The sequence below is a fragment of the Alosa alosa genome, chromosome 23, assembly GCF_017589495.1.
Source record: "Alosa alosa isolate M-15738 ecotype Scorff River chromosome 23, AALO_Geno_1.1, whole genome shotgun sequence".
Lineage (NCBI taxonomy): Eukaryota > Metazoa > Chordata > Actinopteri > Clupeiformes > Clupeidae > Alosa > Alosa alosa.
The window spans coordinates 10448038-10469049 of record NC_063211.1 but is presented as its reverse complement, the minus strand read 5'-3'; the positions used below and the strand labels follow the sequence as shown (position 1 = coordinate 10469049).

The following is a 21012-nucleotide window of genomic DNA, read 5'->3' as shown; positions in this document are numbered from 1 at the left end:
GCAGAGGGTGAGTTTAGAAAGATTGCTTAAGTCGATGTCTTTTCAGAGCGTTTTACAGCGTGGGCGGAAGATATCGACAATTGGCCGGGGAGGGTCAAGTCTTTTTTAAAAAGACTGCTGGAGGGTCGTTGAAAATGTTCTTGCAGGCTGGGGAGGGTCATGCAACTTTTGATTGAAGCACTCAAAATCCCTCCCGTGACCCCGTTTATAAATAACGAACGGTCCCTTATAATCAATAGGCCAAAATCATAATTGTGGCCTATCTGTGCCGAATTTCGTAATTCAAGTCCAGTGTAGAACTGAATAAGAAAATCATAAGGCTGTATATCTTGAACTTCCAGTATGTGAGAAACTTAACTTGCCTTAATATCTCCAACCTCAAGTATGCAGCTAATAAGGAAATATAATTGTTATTTAATTAAACAAGGTGAACTTCTCCCCACTGTGCAATGCAGAAAAGGATGCTACAAGGAAGGGAATTCAAACACACTCAACACCTTACCATCTATTGAGGTCATTGTGGTTCATTGAGATATGACATTTTTTCTGTTAATTGGCTTGGATACAAAAGGACATTGTTGCCTTTGTCGGTGTCCTTATGTAAACTTGCACAGGTAACCTTGCTCATCTTTACTTGTGTACGACTTCACACCAGTGCTTCAGGGCAGCCGTGGCCTACTGGTTAGCGCTTCGGACTTGTGACCGGAGGGTTGCCGGTTCAAACCCCGATCACTGCTCCCTGAGCGCCGCTGTTGTTGCAGGCAGCTTACTGCGCCGTGATTAGTGGGTACCTCACTGTGTGCTGAGTGTGTTTCACTAATTCACAGATTGGGATAAATGCAGGGACCAAATTTCCCTCACGGGATCAAAAGAGTATTTATACTTTTACTGATGCTTAAGCAAAGGCCGTCACTGAAAAGCTGTGAATGTCGTTGAACACAGCTGTTCACATTAGCTGATTGCATAAACATTAACCATTGTTGCCTAATTACCAATTATTCATCAAGTAGTAACTTTTTTAGTGTTTTTTTTCATAGTATTTTGCAGTATTTTTAAAATACAAAAATACACACCAATAAAGTATTTTGATACAAAATACAGAGCCATTTCCTTCAACCCAATAAAATAAAATTACAAAATACTATTTTGTATTTGAAATACATATTACATGTTTCAGAAATCTTGACATGTCTAAGTTTTGGGTTGCAATATACAGGTAGTGGGCTCTCTTAATTTTAATGAGTAGGCCTAAGCCTAAAGTTACAGCATTTCTATCACAATTGACCAGACTTTGACCTTTGGTCTGCTTTTAACAAAATTCTGGCTATGATTGTTCCTTGTATTGCATCATGAGCCATCACTGTGCCTATTGCATTCTACTGTTGTTAGCCTTAAGCCTAGCTCAGTCATTATGTTATACCACATCACCCTCCATTAGAAATGCAATGAGCTGCATTGAGCATAATAAACTGCATTTAGAATTCCAAATTCATATTTCTAGATATTTTTGGTGAAAGTAACTCAAAAAAAGTAATACAATAGTAGTGTAATGCCTTACAATTCAGATACATATTCTAATGTAACAAATTATTTTGAAATGACAGTAATGAGTAATACATAATACGATTTTGAAGTAACTTGCCCAACACTGATGACAACCATCACTTTCTATGTATGTCTGTGTGTGTGTGTGTGTGTGTGTGTGGAGGGTCAATCAAATTCTATGATTGCCACTGATGTGAATGATCTCACAAATCACACAAACCAAATCAAGTTTTAAAAACAATCGCAAAAGTATCGAAATTGAGATTCTTCACTTAGTATTGGTATTGAAACACTAATGTTGGTATTGTGACAACAGGAGTTGGGGATGTGTCCCCACCAAACCTGAGAGATCAGGTGTGCCGCAGAAAATTACCCAAGTGTCACTCACTGGTCCAGAAAAGCAACTGTTGCATCAACGAATTTATAACCACATGCTGTCATTGATTGTATGATTGCACTATTTGTGGTATGCAGGCATTGTACAACGGGGGCCCCATATCCAGTATTCACAGAATCATCACATATCTAGTTCATAACAATTAAATTAGATATAGTCACCTACAAATAAAACAGAGGGCGCTTGTTTTATTGAGCGGGTCTTGCATAGAAGCCATAATAAGGCCATAACTGTATTATTTGAAATTTTAGGCTATGGTATGTTTATTTATTCAGCAAAACAGGAGAGCCTGAAGTTTATCGGGGTAGACAAGGGAAGCGTGGACCCGGTGGATCATAATGCCAACTGTGCCGGTCCAGATTGAACAGAAAATTGTTGAGAAAGGTGTCTATGATAAGTTTCAGTTTCACTTCCGCAGACGCGCATAAACATTGAATGGGCGCTCACTTTAGGCCTACTACCCGCCAAATGTAGGCTATGCCTCTTTATTTGATCACATATTAAGTTTTAGTTAGGAACTAGTTTAGTTTTTTCCGGAGAGTGGTTCTATAGTCTACCATTAATTTATGCCGCAAATGATTAGACTTGTGACAGACGCATGGGCATAGCCTGTAACTTCGCTGCTCCGCGGACTCGCAATCTCATCGGAGAGGAGGCCCTAACGCTGCAGATAATAGACAGAGAAAGGCAAGCATATGCTCAGGGCACAGAACACAGTTGCATGTCCAGTATAGCCATGGGTCTGGTGAATATAGCCTACTGAATGCAGATGACTACAAGCTCACGCGTTGCCTGGTCTAGACTAGTTTCAAAGATTTAGAAATGGTGCATGTAGCGCTCTATCTTCGGTAGCAACCCAGCCCCCTGGTGAAACAATCGTGTTTGTTAAAGAGAAAAAAAAAAAAATGATCATAAAATGTAATGTAAAAAGGAACGATTGTGTTGTAGAAATGTAGCGGAGTAAGAGTAGGCTACAGATAATTGCTGCAAAATGTAACGAAGTAAAAGTCAAAAGTAGGCTATGCACTATAGATTCTACTTACAAATACGTGGAAAATTTACTTAAGTACAGTAACGAAGTATTTGTACTTCGTTACATTCCACCACTGGCTACAGGGTAGCAGTGGCAGAGAGGCAGCTGCACTGCAACCGTATGTACAGACCTGTGCCGTGACAATGTTGCTCCCGATGAAGGCGGTGACACGCCACAGGGGCAGAGCGCAGGACACGATGGCACCGATCCAACCCACTAGCCCCAGCACCACGCCAAGCATCTGCAGGCCCGTAGACATGGCCTGGCACCGGACGGACACAACACACGCAGCGGCACGGGGCACGGGCAACGGAACCACAAGCAGCAGCACTTGGCACAACCACAGGACAGGAGCAACGGTGTCGTGGGCACACCACAGGATTAGAATGCGAGAGAAGACTTCCACCTGTATTATTCCTGTAAACCACATCCACAAGGCCTGAATGAGGGGTCCTCAAACATACTACCATCAAGGAAAGACTTTTAACAAAGACCAGACCTAAACCTGTAGGTATTGGGTAACACAAACATAGAGAATCTAAACTTGTGGCATAGACTAGACTTAAATCAGTGGGTAACAAATGTAGGCCTATAGATAATCTAAATTGTGATATAGACCAGACTTGACATCACTTCATGGAAGGGACATGTAGGCCATTAACTTGCAGGAAACTCGATAACCTGTTGGACATTTTGGCCAGGAACATGAAACTTCCTTTGGTCAACAACGAGTTTAAGTACATTTAACTAAGTAAACAAACCAGACAATGTTTTGTTGAAGAGTTGTTCACGGCTTACCTCCACACAAGGCGAATGGGCCACGTCAGACAAACAAACAGGAACTCGTGCTTAATTAAGACTTCAAGCCGGAAATTGATCCCTGTTTTTGCACCTGCACCAGTAGCCTATTCCCACCTGAGCCGCTGCATCAGCCAAATGAGGACGCGAGGCAATGCAGAACTACTTATTGCATTCGCATCGAAAAATTATCCTCATAATGTTCAAAATAATTTTATTAGATTTTATTTAATTTCTAAATGAATTCACCATATCACACTTTTTCTAAAGTTTGAACCCAGTTCAATTATATAACTAGGCCTAAAGGTAAACTCACTGCCACATTAAACTATTATATGAAACAACATTATGATTGCAATTACAAGGTGGTTACCCTCTTGTGTTTTGGACAGGAAGGCCATTTAATTTGGGAATACTAGTGTATTGTGTACCAACACTCAAACCAATGTATGGCGTTTGGGGGTGTGGCTACTCGTTCAATTGCCCAATAGTAACTTGTTTGGGCCTGTCCATCAGTGGGTTCTAGCGTGTGGTGTGCCAATCAGGTTTTTGGGAAGGAGAGGCGAGGTCTACGGGGGAACATTGTGGTCGCTGTTGTACGCGCTAGGTAAGACGGCCAGTATGGCGGAAGAGGAGAGTGAAGTGGAGTTAGACAGGTTAAAAGAAGAATTAGAGAGTTTGCTGGCTGCCAGTGCACGCGACGAACATGGACACATAAGCAAGTCCTACTGTGCAAAGTTCTGTAAGGTAGGATACGAACTTTTATCTCGTATCTTAAACAAAGTGGCCCCAGTTGTAGTTGTTCCCAAAGAGCTAGCTAAAAGAGCTATCTCATAGCTAGCTAGACAATTCCCCTCCCCCAGTAACGTTAGTCAATGGAGCTCAGTGGCCTCTGCTTGAAACTACACCGTATACGGTCACTTGCAAACATAAACAAATTGCATAAGGCTGTAGGCTTGAGATGGTTATTATTTGAGTTAGGAAGGTGGTGCCAGTAGACATTTGATAGTTAGCTTGCTGGGGAACTAGTTAATCGCTAGGTGCTAATGATAGCTGCATTCCAAAACAGCTAGCAGGCCTCCTTGATGCTAACGGTCGGTATCTTGGTAGCTAGCTATTTACACGACAGTCGTGATAGAGAGGCCATTAACTCTTGGTAGCGGACGACGTCCAGACCCAAAGTTTCTTTGACTATGAACATCTTCAGTAGGCTGCAGACAAGTTTTTTTATGCATAATAGGACCTGCGGTAGCTAACGTTTACTAGCCTGATTTCAGACGTGGTGTTGCTAGGCCGAGGCAAACATCTCGACATGAACTCTTAAACTTTCTGCTTCGCAGGCATCATGCCATAACGTTAGCCGAGATGCCCTTTCCCATTTCAGATTTGCTAATGCCTTGCCTGTTGTGATGACTGCATTTCCTGTCATGTGTACGTGTGACCGTTTATCCCGACATTATCCGCCTAGTTGTATAAAACTGAGCAGTTTGGTTGATTTCCAGCAGTTACCATTTTGTAAATACAGCCATGTGGCATTGTCCTAGGTTGGCAGACACCTTGTTGATTAGGTCTAGTTTTAAATACCTAGATGTTTTGATATAACCGTTTAAAAGGTACAATTGGTCACGTCCGTACATACTAGTTGGCACAAGATTAGGACTATATCATAGACAGATGGCGTCCAAATGAATAGATGATAGATAGATGGATAGATAGATACTTTATTGATCCCCAGGGGAAATTCAAGAATGTATGAATTCAATAATTCAAATGTATAAGCCATCTCCTGAAAACTACACATTATTATCTCTTTGGCACAGACAGTCCAGCATGGTGCAGTAGGGACGTTTAACCGTTATCTACATGAGGTTGTTGGCCAATATCAGCAGGCAGTTAAATTCTCAGCTCTGTGTTTGTAAACCCCTCTCTTCTCTACCTCTCCTTGGGTCTCTTTCGCCAATCTCTCCCTGGCTCGACCGCTGACCCCTTGGCCCCCAGCTGGTAGAGGAGCACACAGGGCGATGGCAGGTGCCTCTGCCGCAGCTGCAGGTTCTCCGCTGGGCACTCTGCTCCTTCGTGCGAGGAACCGCCTCCTTCCCCGCAGACTGCGAACACGTGCGCTACACCCTCAGTTCCCTGGCTCTGTACGTATCGCCCCACTGTGTGTGTGTCTGTGTAAGTGTGTGTGTGTCTCTCTCCATGTCTTCCGTCTGCTCCATTTGCGTGAGGTCTCTGGGAGTCTTTCTCCATGTCTCCTGTCTGTTGCTGTAGCTTTCCCACATATCCATGGAAGATCATGCCGAAATCTGTTGTCTGTTCCCTTACATACATTTTATACACTTTATTAAAATTGCTAGTCGTTACTCGGTGCTGTAAGTAGCGGTTAACTAGTTGTGGATAAAATTACTAAAGGTTAAACAGGCTAATATTCCTATGTAAGGAAGTACTTTGAAAATGAGACCTGTTCCACAGTGGCATTCAAGTTGTACATGGTACAAGTACAATAAAAACCTGTCTGCTATGGATGACCATCTAAAAATGAAATACCCACTGCCAACAGCCAGCACTAGTAGTAATCCAGCAGTATACCAATACATAATGACTAGTTGACCACTATCATGAAAAACTTGCTAGCTAGTAAAAAAAAAAAAAAAAAGAAAACAGCAGTTGTGAAACATCTAACACACACTTTTTCTCTCTGTTTCAGGAGTGTGTTTGAGTTGCTCTTGTTTTTTGGGAAAGACGAGTTCCCTGAAGACCCTTTGAAAGGCATTCTGGACTCCTTTCAGGTGAGTCTGTGGTTGCCATGGAACACAGTCTTGAGTCTGTGATTATGGTGGTACGGAATATAGCACCCTTGTTATACACACAAAATTATACACACAAAAACAAACACACACACCTTGTGGACATACACCATGGAACTGCAGCCTCATTTTATGTTGGCCCCCCCCAGGAGTGCCAGGCGTGTCTGGTGCGGCATCAGAATGTCTACCTGCTGCAGCTGAGGCAGATCATCAGAGATGGGGGCCCATGGGCCAGTGCAGTGCTGCAGGGCATCCTCAAGGGGGCGCCACAGGCACCAGAGGAGGGTAAGGCTATGTGTGTGTGCATGCCTGTGTGCTCTGTGTCTGAGTATCTGTTGCAGTGAGCAGGAATGTGTGTGTGTGTGTATTGCAGTGAGCTGTGTTGTGACTGTATGTGTGCGCTGCACTGAACACTGCACTGTATGATGTGATGTGTGTGTGTGTGTATGTATGTATGTATTGCAGTGAGCAGGTTCCTTGGCTCGGAGGCATGTGTGTTCCTGGAGCTGCGCGTGCGCTACCTGCTGGTGTGTGAGCGCGTGGAGGAGGCCATGGCTCTGGCCAAAGCCTGCAGTCAGCACCCCAGTGCCGGCCGACACCTGTTCTTCCTGCAGGCCTACCTCACCTGCTTGTGGAAGGCCTCGTTCCACGACTGCCTGCACACACAGGTAAGGGGACACCCTAAGGTGTGTGTGTGTTTTCGGTCTGATGTCTGTGATTGATGTTTAAGGATGTTGTCTCTGAGGATGTTGTGGTGCTCATCCGTAACTGTGTGTGTGTGTTTGTCAGATGTCTGTGATTGACGGTAAGGACGCGGTGGAGATCATCTGTGGCTGTGAGGGGGAGGAGGACGATGAGCTGCTACTGTCACTCAGCCGAGGCTTCCTGAGCCAGCAGCTACGCAACGGAGACATGTTCAACCTGTGGTGCGCGCACACACACACGCATACAACAGAGACATGTTCAACCTGTGGTACACGCACTCACACACACACACACACGCGCACACACACACGCATACAACGGAGACATGTTCAACCTGTGGTACACACACACACACACACACACGCATACGCATACGCATGCACCAGAGACATGTTCAACCTGTGGTACGCACACACACACATACACACACACATGCATGCACCAGAGACATGTTCAACCTGCGCACGGAGGCACGCACACACACATAGTTACAGATGATCACATACTCATAGTGTTGCCTGTGCCTGGCCTGTGTGTGTGCAGGGATCTGGTGTTCGTGTGGAGTAAGCTGCAGCTCCGAGCCAATCCATCTACTGAGGACTTCCTGCAGCAATGCCAGCAGCTCATCTTCACCGCCACCAACATCCGCGCCGTCTTCCCCTTCATCAAGATCATCCTGGCAGAGGTACACACAAACGCACAAGAATACACACACACACACACACACACACACACACACACATCATTTTGTAAAAGTTAGCAAGCAACTATCTGCGAAACACAGCCTTGTTTACTAACTCGTAATGCCAACTCAGTGGCAAGTTGCTTGAGTTGTTGCTGTCTTGTAGCTAATGTGACTGTAGGGTTATGGTCTCTACTAGCTGAAGAGGGAGTTAAGATTATGTATGGTATTAGTCAGTCACTTATACGTGTGTTGATACTCTGTAGTTATAGTATGCCTACTTTAGTATGCCTTGACTGCTTTAACTGTGTGTGTGTGTGTGTGTGTGTGTGTGTGTGTGTGCGCGTGCAGGTGGGGAAGTGTGGCCTGAGGTTCTGTGTGGAGCTGTGTGCGCGGGCACTGGAGTCGGATCTGCAGAGTGACCTGGTCACTAAGTCGCTGCTCTACAAGACCGTGGCCTTCCTGCTGCCCTCGGACCTGGAGGTGTGTCGCGTGTGTGCGCTGCTGGTGTTCTTCCTGGAGCGCACCGTGGAGTCCTACAAGACGGTGTCGCTGCTCTACACACACCCCGACGTGGAGTACAGCGTGGACGCCAGTCCCGTGGGCAACCACGTTCGCTTCGAGGTGCTTCAGATCCTCAAGAAGGGGCTCTACTTCGACCCCGAGTTCTGGAACCTTCTGACGCTGCGCTCGACATGCGTGAGACTGCTGAGTGACCCGCTGGCCAACGCCGAGCTGACGGAGATCCTGGCCGAGGAGCCCTGGTCGGCCACCTGCTGCGTGCGCGAGCCGTGCGTCTGCCAACTCGACCCGCCGGATGCCACTGCCGCCGCCCTGCCGCCGCGGCCTGCCAGCGAGCAGAGGAGACTGGCGGTCACCGTGCCGACGACGGGAGAGAGACCCCGGGTCCCTGGGCGTGAGGCACCCTGCAGGGTGGTGGGGGAGGGGAAGCGACGAGGGAGGAAGCCGAGCGTGAAGCTGGTGGACAGCTCGTCGTCGCTGCGGCGGTCCTTCCGGCAGCTGGACATGGCACAGCAGAACCTGGCGCGGCAGGTGGGCAGCGGCACGCTGTCGCGGCAGCAGCGGGTGCTCTCGCGGCAAGCGGAGCGCCGCTGCTGGAAGCGGCGGGGGAGGAAGCCTCGCTGGCTGCTGGAGGAGGAGGCGGCGGCGCAAGCAGAGAACAGCGCACCAGGGCGGGGCCGCAGGCCGGGCAAGAAGCCGGGTCGCAGGCCGCAGAGGCAGCCCAGGCAGAGATGAGGACGTCTGGAGGCGGGAATCGAGCGTCTGGCTCAGATCCAGGGGCTCGGCGACGGGCTGGATGGCGCTCCGCTCCACGGGCAGAGCCAAATGCTGGAGCTCTCCCTGCCCGACAACGAGCTGGTGGACACATGGACGACCGAATCCCCATCCTCACCTGTTCCCAGGTGTGTCCCAGAGCGCTGCGAGAAGGTCACTAGAGCAGCGGACGACACGTCACTCCTCCGACTCCTGCAGATGTTCTCGGAGAGCGGCGTTGAAGGCTCGTTTCAGATGCACAACCCGCTGGCCGCGGTCCGGCAGTTCCACAGCTATGCAAAAGCTCACCAGGAACAGGGCGTGCAGCTGGACGCTGAGCCGGAGACCGAGCCGACCCTTAAGCTCGCCGAGAGGCGCGAGACCCCAGCGGCCGCCTCTGAGCCTCAGGTGGTGGAGGTGGTGGAGGTGGAGGTGGCCACGTTCTCCTCGGCTGAGCCAGGGGACACGTCTGCATCCACACCCCTAGATGACACTGAGAAGCTGAGCCACACAGCCGCTACTGAAGAAATTAGACTGACAGCTGAGCCAAAGGCCACAGAGGATGGTGAAGACGGGCGCTCGACACCACAAAGGGGACCGTGACAGCTGGGCCAAGGTCACTTGCGGAGATGGAAATAGTGTGAGATGGACCTGGTGCAACACACACCTGCTGAGATGGACCTAGTGCAACACACACCTGCTGAGATGGACCTGGTGCAACACACACCTGCTGAGATGGACCTGGTGCAACACACACCTGCTGAGATGGACCTAGTGCAACACACACCTGCTGAGATGGACCTGGTGCAACACACACCTGCTGAGATGGACCTGGTGCAACACACACCTGTTGAGATGGACCTAGTGCAACACACACCTGCTGAGATGGACCTGGTGCAACACACACCTGCTGAGATGGACCTGGTGCAACACACACCTGCTGAGATGGACCTGGTGCAACACACACCTGCTGAGATGGACCTGGTGCAACACACACCTGCTGAGATGGACCTGGTGCAACACACACCTGCTGAGATGGACCTGGTGCAACACACACCTGCTGAGATGGACCTGGTGCAACACACACCTGTTGAGATGGACCTAGTGCAACACACACCTGCTGAGATGGACCTAGTGCAACACACACCTGCTGAGATGGACCTAGTGCAACACACACCTGCTGAGATGGACCTAGTGCAACACACACCTGCTGAGATGGACCTGGTGCAACACACACCTGTTGAGATGGACCTAGTGCAACACACACCTGCTGAGATGGACCTAGTGCAACACACACCTGCTGAGATGGACCTCGGTCTCCCACCACTCATGATCATACCTGCTCAGAGTGCCCGTGCAACACACACCTGCTGAGATGGACCCTAGTGCAGCACACACCTGCTGAGAGATGGACCTGGTGCGACACACCTCTTGAGATGGACCTGGTGCAACCACACACCTGTTGAGATGGACCTGGTGCAACACACACCTGCTGAGATGGACCTAGTGCAACACACACCTGCTGAGATGGACCTAGTGCAACACACACCTGCTGAGATGGCGGCTCGGAAACGGCCCTGCCGACGGTGAGTCAACCCCTCCCCTTGGCGCAGTCGAGCTGCAAGCCATCAGAGAGCCAGAAGCGGCGGTGCAGGCAGCAGATCGGACTCCAGACGGGACGCCACAGCGCCACCGCAGACACCACTGGCCAGGACCCCTACGAAGTCTGAGCCGTCCCACACTCACCTGCTGCAGGCTGCTGGGCGCCCCTTTCCCCCTGTGCTGCACGAGATGGCAGCTTGCATCACTCCAGCGTCTGCCATGGCACCATGTGCCACTGCAGCGTCTGCCCTGGTACCTGCCACGGCTCCTGCCCCACAGCCACCACTAGAGTTGCCACCACCACCACCACTACAAAGATGGTTTCTCTTGGCTCGCGTCTGTCCGGTCGGACCTATCCCAAGGGAGACGACTCCACTGACCAGTGCCCAGCCGACAGCCACAACACCGGAGATTCCTGAGCTGAAGGCCTTCGCGTCTCCCACCACTCCGCAGCAAATCATACCTGCTCAGGCGATGCCAGTACAACACACACCTCTTTCTGGGATGGACCCTGGTGCAACACACCCCGGGGATGGACCTGGTGCAACACACACCTGCTGAGATGGACCTAGTGCAACACACACCTGTTGAGATGGACCTAGTGCAACACACACCTGCTCAGACGGCGCTACAGAGAGCCGCGCCCGGGACCGTACCACCTGAAGCACCCGTGCCCGCCTCACCCTTCGTGGCTGAATCCCCTGTGCTCGTCCATCGCTGCCGCCTGTGTGACAAAGTCTTCAAGGGCGGCAACATCATGAGACACGCTTACTCCCATTACCGGGGCAACCAGCTGCTGTCTGCAGGGAAGTGCATGTTCTGCGACGAGCCCCCTGAGGACCCGGACGGGCTGAGCACTTCTCCCCGCCATGCTGGCGCGGTTTAGCATGTGGGCTCCATGATGCCGGGCGGAGGCCCGCGAGAACGGAACCGCTCACAGCCAGCGCCCTGCCCTCGGGACCTCGGGACACCCGGGAAGAACCGGGAAAAAGAAGAAGAAACACGGCTGGTGGCTGAAAAGGAAACTCGTCCCGGCCGAGGCGGAGCGGGCGCCCGAGGGAGCAGACGTCACGCAGTCCAACAGCAAGCATCACCCGCTGCGGCCCAACGGGAAGATCAGGAGGAAGAAGCGGCGCGTGCAACAGGAGTCGGAGGAGGAGGAGGAGGAGGAGGGCTCTGTTCAGCGGGAACGGCGTCCGCTACGGCCGAGGGTGAAGGCTGGCGTTCAAGACAGACGGAGGCGAGGGAGGAGGGGGAAGCTCGTTGGAGGCCCCGCCTCCTCTGAGAGCCAGGGGAACATCACAGATGAGGGGGGCGTGGCATCGCAGCCGGCAGCAGGAGACCAGCCTGTTACAGCCAAACCAACCAAACAAACTGACAAGCAAACCAACAAGCAAACCAACAAGCAAACCAACAAGCAAACCAACCAGCAAACCAACCAGCAAACCAACAAGCAAACCAACAAACAACCAAACAAAATCAAACGTAAAGCACAGAAGCCCCTGGGGAAGGCTGGGGCCCCAACGGCCCTGAGCAGCCAGGCGGAGGGGGCGGAGCAGGAGGCCGGAGAGGTGAAGTCCAGCGAGAGCTCGACCCAGGTGCCGGGGCAGAGGAGCGATCTGCTGTGCCCGACAGAGCTGGTTGCGTGCCCGGTGGAGTGGTGCCAGCTGCGTCTGCGGAGCCGCGGTTCAATGATGCTGGGCCACCTGCTTCAGGATCACCCCGCAGAGAGCGCGGCGTTCCGCTCGGCCTTCGAGGCGACGGATGGCCGCTGCACGTACTGCTCGCGCCGCTTCCACTCGTTCCAGCACTTCCACGACCACGTAGGGCGGCACTGCCACGCCAGCCTACGCCACCCTTGCCCCCAGCAGGGCTGCCCAGAGGCCTTCCGCCGCCTGGGGGACATGCGCGACCATGTGAAGGAGAGGCACGCGCACGCGCTCCGCATGCAGTGCTGCTTCGCCGGCTGTACGCACACCACGCAGACCAGCATGGAGCTGCACCGCCATGAGCGAAAGCACTACGTCCAGACCCCACGCCACCGACGCCCCCGGGTCATGCCCCAGAACGGGGAGGTACGGGTCACCGTCAAAGGCATGCCTCCGCCTCCTCTCTCGGGCACTGCCGTGCCGCCTGCTCTCTCGGACACTGCCGTGCCACCTCCTGTTCCGGGCACTGCCGTGCCACTTCCTATCCCGGGCACTGCGGTGCCACCTCCTCTCCTGAGCACTGAGGCACCCCCACAAGACCAGGTGCCAGCTGCTACAGGTTTGGACTCGGAGCAGAAGACGGCTTCTCCTGGCCCAGTGGCAGCGGCTAACCTGAACCCTGGCGGGGAGAGAGAGGGGGGCGTGGCGTCTCTGCCGTCTGGTGCCAGTGGGGGCGGGCCTCAGGGCCTAGTGAACGGGCACAGCAGTAAGACGGCGGATTTGAGTCTGGGCGCCAGTGCAGTTGCCAGGTCGAGGACAGAGCCGGAGGTTCCAGTTGTGTCGCCGTATGGCCGTGTGGGCACCAAACCCTTTGTGCGCCCGCTGCCCTGCGCCTACCTGGACGAGAGGTACACCAGCATGCCCAAGCGGCGGAAGGACGCAGCGGTGGGTGGGCGGCCGGTGGTGCAAGTGGACGAGGTGGCGAGCGATAGCGCCAGCAGTGCCAGTGTGGCCCCCTCTCAGAGGCAGCGCTGCTCACGGTGCTTCACCTCCCTGGCCAGCGCCGACGAACTGCAAGAGCACCTCAAGAAGTGCACTGCCCTCTTTGGCTTCGACTCGGACGAGGAAGGTGAGTGCTGTAACTGCTAGTGAGAAGAAGTGCTGTACATGAGAAATACTGTTGTAGCTGATGGTAGGGCTGCTCAATTATGGCAAAAATCATAACCACGATTGTGTAACAAATAAAAACACAGAGATTGTTAAAGAGAGTGTTAGAAGAACAGGAAAGAAAGAAAAAGTGTTCTGTTGTTTTCAACACATTCGTTTTAAGAGTCTAATGTTATCCTTGTGCACTAGTAGAAGCTAATAGACAAGCTGTAACATGCTGATTTCAAAAACTAGGCGTGTTCTAAAGTTAGATTAATTAGCCATTTTGCCATAAATTCTCTGAGTAATTTGGTCGCCTGTAGGGCTGGGACAACGCGTCGACGTAATCGATGACGTCGACGCAAAATGTAATGTAATATTTTTAATTTTACACCTTCAGTGTTTTCCATACGTTGACTAATCTGTGGCTGGGCACCACGAAATCAAAACCGGCCACCACACATTGATGTTCTATGTTGTAGGCCTACTATTTAAATTATAGATAAGATAAAATAATTTCATTGAGCTGCACTTTTTAGCCTACTCACACAGCCTTTCCTCGCCCCGCCCACTCTCTCTCGTAACGAGCCTGCTGCTCCTCCTCTGCATGTGCATTTAACAAAATATTCACGATTGTTGAAGGATTGTTGTTGCCACATAGAAGCACTGCATAGAACACAGTGGGCTAAATTGCTATTAAATCCGCTTAGCATCGTGACAATGCTGCGCAAATTTGTTCAAAACTGCTGCATTAAAGTTAAAGTAAACTCTGCTAAGGTCTTATCACAACATAGTACATTATCTCAAAGCTTACGTTAGAATACTGTTTGGATGTCAAGTTTAGCATGCTTACTTGCAGCTGCTTGTAGCTATTCGTTACTCATGCAGGGGTCATTTTATTGACTCTGAATAACTTGCAAAATCCCGATGTAAATGGAAAAGTGTTTTCCAAGACTCAGAAGTCCTTGTCCAATTGAGAAGTATGAACCGTTATTTTAACTAAATACGTTATGAATTGCATCCACACATCAGCAGCCTTTTAACTGTGTTAATGTTAATTGCAAGGATTCCCACACGAACGTCTTAAAATGACAGGCACTCAATTAGACATACACTACTGAACTTTATTGAATGCTGCCTCTGACTAAGAATGCATTACTTTGCACTTGTATTGGCCTAGTCTTTTATTTTGGAATGTTAAGAGCAATAAACATATTGCAATGTTAAGAAATTCATGTTTTTTTTCATTCAGATATGTAAATAAACATGTATAAGTTGCTATTAGTGAATTAATGGGGAGTTAATCGATAATCGAATCGAGTCGAAAACGAATCGGACTGAAAAAATGAATCGTTAGATTAATCGATGCATCGAAAAAATAATCGCTAGATTAATCGTTTAAAAAATAATCGTTTATCCCAGCCCTAGTCGCCTGGATTGACAGTGATAATAGAAAACTTAGCAGAGAATGCGCTAGTTACAATTTTGGCGTGGTTCATGATGCTACCGACTGCAGGAGCACACACACACACAGTTCCCAAAACTTGAGTGGCCTGTGCACAGAGGGGAGGTGCGTGTCGAGTGTGTGGCTTAAAGAAGCAGCGTGAATCAGTGTACTGGATGAGTTGAAATTGTATGTATTTCCAAAAAACCTATTTCTTCACGGGATTTGGCAAAATAATTTGTTTTTTTCTCGATTATACTATTTTTGTGATTTGTTTGGAGCCAAAATTGAAATTTGATTAATTGCATAGCCCTACCTGATGGTTCCTGTTGTACCTACTGACTCCTTGTACCTGCTGACTCATGTTCTGGTGATTTGATTTGAACAGGTGGCTGGTGAAGGGGAGACCATGGAAGCTGTGAGATACCCGTGAAACCTGGAGGAGACGCCTGAGAGTCTCTGAGGGACCTCCATGGGACCTCCGGGAGAGATGAACCCTAACCCTCCCTCTGAGGGACCTCCATGGGACCCCCCGGAGAGATGAACCCTAACCCTCCCTCTGAGGGACCTCCATGGGACCTCCCGGGGAGATGAACCCTAACCCTCCCTCTGAGGGACCTTCATGGGACCTCCGGGAGAGATGAACCCTAACCCTCCCTCTGAGAGACCTCCATGGGACCTCCGGGAGAGTTGAACCCTAACCCTCCCTCTGAGGGACCTCCGGGAGAGATGAACCCTAACCCTCCCTCTGAGAGACCTCCATGGGACCTCCGGGAGAGATGAACCCTAACCCCCTCCCTCTGGGAGTCGCCTGGGAGAGATTATGCCCTAATTCTGATTCAGGGGTGGGAAGCAGAGATTCTAGCTGACACTGAATGACTCCAGGTCTTATGACCCCAACCTCATATCGCCAGACTGAATTAAGGATATGTATGAAAGGACTGCCCCTCTCACAGTTCAGAGTGGCTGCTAGGTAGTGTTCATCATTGTTGCTAATCACTACACCTATTTTGCTGATTTTGTTTTAATATATCAAATGTAAGTGTCTGGCCAAAGTACTTCAAGTTCAGACTGGACACATGAAATACATACAACCCTGGGTAGTTCAGGGTAGATCAACTAAAAGGAGAAATCCAGACGATTTTTACATGGATCTTGATCACTAGCCGTCGCCAAGTACTGTCGATAGGAAAAAAACAACCAAAATCGGTGCTACCGAACTGGAGTAGCTGCAGTTAATGGCCAGTACACCAAGTGAGCTAAAATTCTAGGTCTGGGGGCATCATCTAAACGTGCCCTTTTAGCCTCTTAACAGACTCAAAATGTCATTAAAGGTCTGCAACATGAACAGGGCCCTTACGTGACAAAACAATGTGTTTTAATTCATTTATTGTGAAGAAACCGTTTGAATTCAAAGTTTGTACAAGTTCATGTTGCACAGACCTTTTAATGACATTTTGAGTCTGTTAAGAGGCAAAAAGGCACGTTTAGATGATGCCCCCAAACCTAGCATTGTAGCTCACTGTGAGTACTGGCCATAAGCTACTCCAGTTCGGTAGCACCGATTTTGGTTGTTTTTATTCCTATCGATAGTACTTTGCGATGTCTAGCGATCAAGATCTATGTAAAAATGTCTCCTTTAACATTTATTCCTGCATCAGAAACATTTTTTTAGTGGCCAGCCTCTCTTACCAAATGTACCCCAGCCAGAGCCCTTGTTCCTGTACTTGGTGGAAAGGCTCTAATGACCGCTCTGGGTAGAGTCTTCCTGGACCTTAGTGCCCGCTCCTGGTGCAGTCGTCCATGATGCCTTGAAACATGATTGTGAGAAGGGAGCCGTAGTAAAGCCTGCACCCTCCCTGGCACTGGACCAGTGCCGTCTGTGCTGGAAGTGGAAGAGCTCCATAGAGGACAAATTTGCACTGATGATGTTTTTTTTTTTTTTTCATTTTACCGTGTTTTTGTTTTTTTAACACTCATCCGACTGTAGTCTGCCCCCCCACCCCACACACACACACACACTGTTTCTAAACACTGTACAGACACATACACTCGCCTACTCTAAGTCTACCCCCCAGTCACACACAACCACTTGATAATTTTATGAATAATTGATTTGTGAATGTTTGCACCTCCCAAGTACCCACCTATTAGCTAAGTTGTTTTACTCGTCAGTTTTATCACATTATCAGAATGATTATTATTTCAGTTACAGTTACAATTCTCTGGTGCTCATGTCTTTAGAGTTATGACTGTGAGTGTGTGTTGGGGAGGGGGGCAGTGTCATGGACTCCGCATCAGAAGCTGGTTCAGAGGTTTTTAGCAACACTCTTGAAAAGGACTAGCCTTCAGTTATGTGCCGTTTTCTTTGTACAGTCTCTGAAAATGTTGGTCAGCGACTAGCCTTGTTGTATAGGTCCTTTGTAAAGGAAATTAAGTTTAAAGAGCTGTAAAGATGTTTGATCCAATAATAACAGCTTTATTTAATTTATTCATATTCTTTTTTATTCTTAACTATGTAAAATAAATGGAGAGTTTGTATGGCGTATGATTGGAGGGGAGGGTTTATATAAGACATTTTTGTCTAAATAATAAAGCTCATATTTGGAAATATACACTTTGCGCGCTTGGTTTCTTGATCGATGGAAAGATGTTTTTTCCCCTCTCCGACCATTGACGTCGCACTTGTAAAGCTCCGTTGGAACCATAGTTGGAACGGAACTACGGGGATAGTTCTACCGGAGTCTGCGCACAATCAACCTAGACGCAGCCATAGCAGCCAGTCTCCATGGCGTAAACAAATAAGCACAACGTTAGCCAGCTGATACGGCAATCCAAATGGGATTTTTTGCAAACGAACGATGTTGGCTAACTTCTCAGAAATGACAGCTTTTAACACTTTTAGACATCAGCAGCGTAAGATGATGAGTTGTAAGAGAAGTCAGAGAAGTCTTTATTCATGTTGAGTGAAGTCTTTGTGAGCATGTTTTATTGAGCAGGCTAACTTCTATCTGGCTTTATCCTAGCCAAGAAGATCTAACGTTAACGCGGTTAGCTAACGGTTCATTTGGCAACTGTTCCTGTCGTTATTTGTCGAAATCGAAAACAATTGCCGATTCTTCGTTATTATTGAAGCCAGTGGGTTTGTTAAGTTGGCTCAGTTAAAAGTTAATGCCGAGCAAACGTTAATCGTATGAACTGTAGCATTACCGTTACTTACAGCTAGCTATGCTATCCGCTATGTAAGTTAGCTAACAGCAAAGTTAGCTCAGTGTGTTAGCTACGTTAATGTTAACGCCACAGTTGGTTTTGACAACTCCGTCGAAACGGGGATGGTGTGGAAAGACAAGGTCCGCACTTACCTAGCTAGCATACAGTATTAACCAACCATAATATTTATTCAAGCCTCCGCTAGAACGTTAGATATTTTACTAGTCCCTCACGCTGAATTCAGGATGAGGCCGTAATCAGTGGCTAGCGTCTAACAGCACCAAGCAGGTCCATGTTTGAAGACTTCACTGATTGTACACGGTTGCGATGGCTGTATGCAGCTGAAGGGTGAGCTGAACGATTGCTGGAAAGTGCGGTGGCGAGAGTGTGCCTCGCGGCGTGAGCAGGTCCCAGTTCCACAGGTTGAACTGACATGTTCGCTCTGATGGCGAACTGCTGCAACTGGTTGAAACGTTGGCGCGAGCCTGCCAGGTGAGTGTGTGTGTGTGTGTGTGAACTATTTGGGAATAATATCTTATCGAAATGTATGTCGGACCATGAGGTCATCCGCTGGCTCGACGATTAGGGACTCCCCGTTAGCCAGTGTTTTGGTGTGATGTTACATCATCCCTTGCACTGTTTTATGGCTAGTACACTAGACTCTACACAGTCTGATACCTGGATATAGATATGTATACTTGGTGGACGGGCGTCCCATCTCTGTTATTAGGCACCCTTTCTGCCTGGTGCTGTCACATCCTCTGATACTGACCCGGCCTCCACCCTTGGCCCGGTGCTGTCACATCCTCAGGGACCGACCCTCCACCCTTGGCCCGCTGCTGTCACATCCTCTGGGACCGACCCTCCACCCTTGGCCCGGTGCTGTCACATCTTCCCTATAGCTAAATGACAAATGGCCTGTATACGTAGTATAGCGCTATAGCCTGTGTAGCGCTTTTTCAAAGCACTGAACAGATGTAGGATAGAACTCAGTTTCCCCATTGTGGTGCGGTTGGTGTTGTTTGGCTGTACTGTGGGGTGGTATATTGTGGTGAGGTTGTGTTTGGCTGGGTGGTGTTTTTGATATTGTGTCTATCATTCTGTTAGCTGTGGTTTTTGGTATAATGTGTGTATGGTTGCATTAGCTGTTTGTTGTGTGGTGTCATGTTTGTTAGTATGTGTGTATGTGTGTGTGGGTCTCTTGGCTTTGGTGTGTGTGTGTGATTCTGTTAGTGAGTTGGGTGCTATGTTTGATATAGACATGGTAGTGTATGTGTGTGGTTCTATCAGCTGTGTGTTGGGTGGTGTGTGTAGTGTTGGGTTGTTGGTGTTGTGTATGTGTTGTGAGTGGGAGAGTATTGTGTTTAGTGTGTGTGTGTGTGTGTGTGTGAAGGGTGTAGGTGTTGCATATGCGGTGGCATTGAGCAGATGCTACAGACATCCCAGTGGCCTGAGCGGTGTGTGTGTGTCTGATCGGCTCAGGTGAAATCCCCAGCTAATCTCAACAGATGGAGATGTCAAGGGCTGTGTGTGTGTGTTAATATGTGTGTGGGTTTGGGGGTTGTGTTAGAGACTGGAGGGAAAGCGAGGGAGTGAGGCAGTCTGGGTTTACTGGTCCGGTCCGCTGCCTCGATGAAGGCCTTGTGGCTACAGAGGACTGTGTCGTGGATTGTGCAGTTGATGTCATTTCGGCGGAAGCGCTGCAGTTAAGTATCTAAGCTTATGCGTTTTTGTGTGTCTGTGTGTGTTATTTTGGAGTTAATGCTTATGGGTGGGCTTGAGTGTGTGTGTATGTCGACCTCTTGAAAGGAGGATCTGTTTGGTTGTCCTGGTGAGTTGCCAGGCGAGAGATACTAGCCTAGTTCTTGGATGTCCTGCACACAGAGAACTAATCTTAGAGGAACTGAGTGGTTCTCTTGTCAGTGTTGTGTTAACGACCCAGCAGAAATCTGTCATCTCATAATGATACAGTGTTTACGTGGGGATAGGTGTTATAGGGGTGTTTGTGTGTGTGTGTGTGTGTGTGTGTGTATGTGTATGTGTATGTGTTAGTCCGCTAGAGTGATTGTTTACTGGTGGACAAGTGTGTGTTGGTCCGTTAAGTAAGCTCATGTAGCTTGTGTTAGCGCATGTAGATTATGATGACTGTAGCTTGTGGTGGTGTAGCCTATAGCTTGTATTAGTATATGTTAGCCTGTTGCTCCTGATGGTCTGTAGCTTGTGATGTGTGATCTTGTGATGACTGTAGTTTGTAGTGTGTGTTTGTGACTTGTGATAAATGTAGCTTGTAGTGTGTGTGTGTAGTGTGTGTGTGTGTGTGTTGTGATGGTGTGTATCGTGTGTGTGTGTGTGTGTGTGTGCGTGTGTGTATATGTTAGTCCGCTAGAGTGATTGTTTACTGGTGGACAAGTGTGTGTTGGTCCGTTAAGTAAGCTCATGTAGCTTGTGTTAGCGTATGTAGATTATGATGACTGTAGCTTGTGGTGGTGTAGCCTATAGCTTGTATTAGTATATGTTAGCCTGTTGCTCCTGATGGTCTGTAGCTTGTGATGTGTGATCTTGTGATGACTGTAGTTTGTAGTGTGTGTGTTTGTGACTTGTGATAAATGTAGCTTGTAGTGTGTGTGTGTGTGTTGTGATGATGTGTATCGTGTGTGTGTGTGCGTGTGTGTGCGTGTGTGTGTGTGTGTGTGTCTTGATGACTGTGTATTATGTGATG

At 48.9% G+C, this 21012-nt stretch overlaps 3 protein-coding genes across 3 annotated transcripts in view; 2 read left to right on the top strand and 1 right to left on the bottom strand.

The window, feature by feature from the left end:
* The window catches only part of cldng (claudin g), a 6901-nt gene extending 3014 nt beyond the window's left edge, over positions 1-3887 (bottom strand). Inside the window, exons 1-2 of the mRNA XM_048234949.1 lie at positions 3774-3887; positions 3106-3392 (exon numbers count right to left, since the gene is read on the bottom strand). Of these exons, the coding sequence (XP_048090906.1) occupies positions 3106-3234 (129 nt within the window). The 5' untranslated portion in view covers positions 3235-3392; positions 3774-3887. The remainder of the gene's footprint in view (positions 1-3105; positions 3393-3773) is intronic.
* Positions 3888-4388: 501 nt separating this feature from the next.
* Positions 4389-17698, top strand: znf654 (zinc finger protein 654). The gene is made up of 14 exons (XM_048235678.1): positions 4389-4520; positions 5772-5917; positions 6481-6562; positions 6730-6865; positions 7046-7248; positions 7370-7506; positions 7829-7970; positions 8319-9214; positions 9392-9807; positions 9928-10557; positions 10856-11096; positions 11298-11719; positions 11751-13622; positions 15472-17698. The coding sequence occupies exons 1-14, from the start codon at positions 4395-4397 to the stop codon at positions 15480-15482; spliced, it is 5460 nt and encodes a 1819-aa protein (XP_048091635.1). The 5' UTR covers positions 4389-4394; the 3' UTR covers positions 15483-17698.
* Positions 17699-17837: 139 nt separating this feature from the next.
* arl13b (ADP-ribosylation factor-like 13b) overlaps positions 17838-21012 on the top strand; it is a 9490-nt gene continuing 6315 nt past the window's right edge. The window contains exon 1 of the mRNA XM_048235677.1: positions 17838-18785. Within this exon, the coding sequence (XP_048091634.1) occupies positions 18727-18785 (59 nt within the window). The 5' untranslated portion in view covers positions 17838-18726. The remainder of the gene's footprint in view (positions 18786-21012) is intronic.

Coding starts and splice junctions, on each gene's coding strand:
- znf654 (XM_048235678.1), top strand. CDS start 4,395: ATGGCGGAAGAGGAGAGTGAAGTGGAGTTAGACAGGTTAAAAGAAGAA. Junction 6,866..7,045: donor GCCACAGGCACCAGAGGAGG/GTAAGGCTATGT, acceptor TATGTATTGCAG/TGAGCAGGTTCCTTGGCTCG. Junction 7,249..7,369: donor ACGACTGCCTGCACACACAG/GTAAGGGGACAC, acceptor TGTGTTTGTCAG/ATGTCTGTGATTGACGGTAA.